The 3,566-nt window shown below is 50.1% G+C and overlaps 1 protein-coding gene across 1 annotated transcript; it reads right to left on the minus strand.

The window, feature by feature from the left end:
* Positions 1-393: 393 nt before the first annotated feature.
* On the minus strand, positions 394-3,560 carry YIPF3 (Yip1 domain family, member 3; the record flags this gene model as incomplete). The annotated part of the gene is made up of 6 exons (XM_010179064.1): positions 394-517; positions 984-1,097; positions 1,608-1,739; positions 2,054-2,146; positions 2,529-2,574; positions 3,472-3,560. Coding segments are annotated over 6 exons (598 nt in total), but the record flags the coding sequence as incomplete, so codon positions are not given.
* Positions 3,561-3,566: the final 6 nt, after the last annotated feature.

The following is a 3,566-nucleotide window of genomic DNA, read 5'->3' on the forward strand; positions in this document are numbered from 1 at the left end:
GGTCTTTTCCAACTGAGCGATTCTGTGATCTCCTGATCAGAGAAAAGCAACCAAATTCAGCAAGATTTGGGAAGGGATCGGACATCTGCATGCAAGAACAGGAAGTGCTGTAACCACTTGTGGGGAAAGAATAAGCATCCTGCCTCGCAACTTAAGTCGAAAGTTCTGCAAGTACTAAAACTCAGTGCATAGAGACTATCCCACATCTATCTGCTGCCCTACTTCAACAGCTTCCTCTAATAAAGCCTAGTGCTGGTCACTCTTGGGTTGCAAACTGGCACAGATGCCCTCAGATCAGATCCACACTGTCCCTCCTTTCTTTCAGACAAAACAAAAAGCAGCTCCTCCTCCCCCAGATCTAACAGGATATGAGTTCGTATCTCCCTTGCTTACCTTCTACGACCTTGTGATAAGCAAAGTGCAGATAGAGGAGGAAAAGCATATGCAGAGCAGCAAGGGTCCCACAGAGGATGAGCCGTTGGGTATGGCCCACAGTGCGCGACACCAACACCGCAACCTAGGAGAGAGGTGGAGATAAGAGACAAGGTAGCTGCCACCTGAGCCTCTGCCACTGCAGTCAGGAGCACGCAGGAGGATGGGCCAAGTAGCAAAAGCCAGCAGAAACACTGCTTTGAGCATTTTTTTAAGTTTGCATCACCAAATTCAAAGTAATCTGACTTTGTTTCATGTAGGTGAACCTTCCCCGGTCTTGTCAAGAGCTCAGAGTGCTCAGGTATGGCTCTCCATGGGGAGGGGCTGCAGGGGGGCAAACCTCCTGCAGCTGTTACAGCAGGTGAGGATATTAAGCCAAGTGTCACCTTCATACACCAGTGGCCAGATGACACAGGAGCATCAGACTGTTCTTCACAGCAGCCTGACTGGCTGCAAAATGAACTGCCCAGCCCAAGGAACAGAAAGCAAACACCACTTCTTCCCTCCCCATTTTTTGTCCCCAGGAGGGCCACAGGCTGCCTGTCTCTTACCATTCGTAGTGTAGAGAGTCCACCAATGACCAACCAGAAGATATAGAAGAGCGAGTGGAAGTGGATATTGTAGGTGACAAAGAGAGTGATGCAGTGTCCAAAAAGACCATAGCCCTGACAAAACAAACATGTCCATGTTACAAGTGTCAGTCCCACACAAAGGGCCGTTGATAAAAGCACCAGCAGCCTATTCCTGCAATGCTTCACCAAAGCAAAGCTTCACAAACTGCGCATTCAATGACAGCCAGCCAGCACAATTTTAACAGCAGCTCATACTGAGGTATCTGTCTGAGGGATTCAGAGATGTCAGAGACTATAGTCTGGGAAATAGAAGAGCGAGCCTCTGATCCCAAACAAATTGGAATCTCCTGTTTTTTCCACCAGGCTCTCATATCACGCAGTGCAAAGCAGGAGACGTGCACGAAGGAACTACCGTCTTGTGCCATCACTGGGCCTGGGACGAGGCAGGTCAGCAGAGCATCCTGGAATCCCAGGTTGTCCCAGTGCAGTCACCTGGGACCACCGATTTACATGGACTTTGCCCATTCTCTGGGAAAAGCTCACTGTCATGCTGGAACACCATGTAGCCAACCCACACCTTGGGGCATCCCTGTCTATACATACCAACAGTGACAGCATCTGCACCATCGTGATTTGGGCGTTGCACAGATATGCCAGGAAATAAATGAAAGAGGAGACACCCAACCAGTAACCGAAGCAGGTGCCAATGGCTGTGCCCATCAGTGTGCCTTCCCTCTGTGGAAACAGCATCAGGATGAGGAGGACTCGAAGAAGTGACCTGCCAGCACCCAAATTCCATCAGAGTTCCCCAAGCCTTTCCAGGCATCATCAAACTGCTGGTTGGCAGCACCCAGGATGCCATGTGACCCAGCTCTCCCAGCAGCAGAGCACCACAATTTTCTGATGCATCCCTCCTCCCATCCCCAAACCCATCTGCTTTTCAGCAAGATGCTGTTCAGTCATGGAAGAGGTTTCCTCTCCCTTTCTAGTGTCATTATCACAATCCAGAGCCCAGTCATACTCAGACTTATCACTGAGACTTGACATACAATGATGGTGTCCGAAGTCTTCATCCCATGCAAAAGGATGGCCACAAGCGTGAAAACCAGCATGAGGGGTCCATACAGCTCGCCTGCAATCTTCTACAGGAGGAGACAGATCAGGGAAGGTTTGGTTAGTCCTCCCGAATACCAGACTCCCCACCCCAAGCCACGCAAGAAGTGCCTTGGGTGAAGTTTATCACCTCTCTGCCTGAGAAGTAACAGCAAGGCCAGTGCTGACAGGAGCCAGGCAGTACAGATTGTCTGATGAGGAGTCTGGGATGCGTGAAGTCTAGAGGTCTGGAGCTGTACCAGCACTAAAGCTAGCACACTGGAATTTGGAACAACCACAGGAAAGCGTTCACTAACATTTTCAGACCTTACAAACTCAGGTCCTTAAAAACATGCACTAATTAAGTTTTGCAAGGTGTCTGTTGGACGTTCACTTGGGCCATGGAGTCTGATCCAGCAAAAAGGAACTCACCTGTGGGAAATTAATCATCTTCACAGGAATCATGGACTCCAGCAGTCTGCATCACAGCAAAGCAAGGAATGACATCAGCAGCAGGGAGGACAACATGATGGTTAACAAAATACTTCAAAAGTAAAAGTAAAAGATCTCATACCCCTGTGACCAATGTTTTCTACTGTGGTCGTAGGCCTTGGGGGACAAAGATTTCTTCTAAAGGGTCACATAGGGTAACTAACGGAGAAAAACCTTACTGTCAATCTGTTACCTTTGCTGGGGGGGATTCAATGAAAACATGAGAGGTCACTGACAGAACAGCAGGAAGGAAAGCCACCTTTCTTTATCTGGACTCACAAAACTTTGCCTTTTTGGACACAACTGTGTCACAAACCCAACAGAAGCCACATAATACAGCTGAGTACTAAAAGGCTGAAGATACCCCAAAGTCCTTTTTTTCTGCCTAAAGCAGCTCTGCTGAGTGACAGGGCTGCCAGCCCACCTCAGGGACTTCATTAAGAAGAGCAGGACAAAGTGCAATGAGTTCCTCCATATCCGAGCTTTGCTGCAAGGCTGGCAGCCCACCACAGCGTGCTCACTTTGCGGGGTCGGCCACCCTCTCACTCTCAGGAAGCCACCACCTCCCCGCCCCTGCCACGTTCCCCTATGCCCCTGTGGAGAACACAGAATCACAGCATGGCAGGGGTTGGAAGGGACCTCTGGAGATTATCTAGTCCAACCTCCCTGCTAGAGCAAGATCACAACCAAGAACAGTCTGGTCCCAACCTCCTGACATCCACCCTTATAGGTATTTATAAGCATTAATGAGATCCCCCTCAGTCTCCTCTTCTCCAGGCTAAAGAGACCCAGCTCTCTCAGCCTTTCCTCGTATAGGAGATGCCCCAGTCCCCTCATCATCTCAGTGGCTCTATGAAGACGGCCCTGGCCGGGCCCTGCCCACCTGGCACGCACTTGGACAGGCTCCACATCGAAGTAGGGCCGGAGGATGTCGATGTTGGCGTAGAGGCTGAAGGCCCTGGAGGCCTGTCTCTTCCC

Source organism: Mesitornis unicolor, unplaced genomic scaffold (assembly GCF_000695765.1).
Source record: "Mesitornis unicolor isolate BGI_N332 unplaced genomic scaffold, ASM69576v1 scaffold13552, whole genome shotgun sequence".
NCBI classification, from domain to species: Eukaryota; Metazoa; Chordata; class Aves; order Mesitornithiformes; family Mesitornithidae; genus Mesitornis; species Mesitornis unicolor.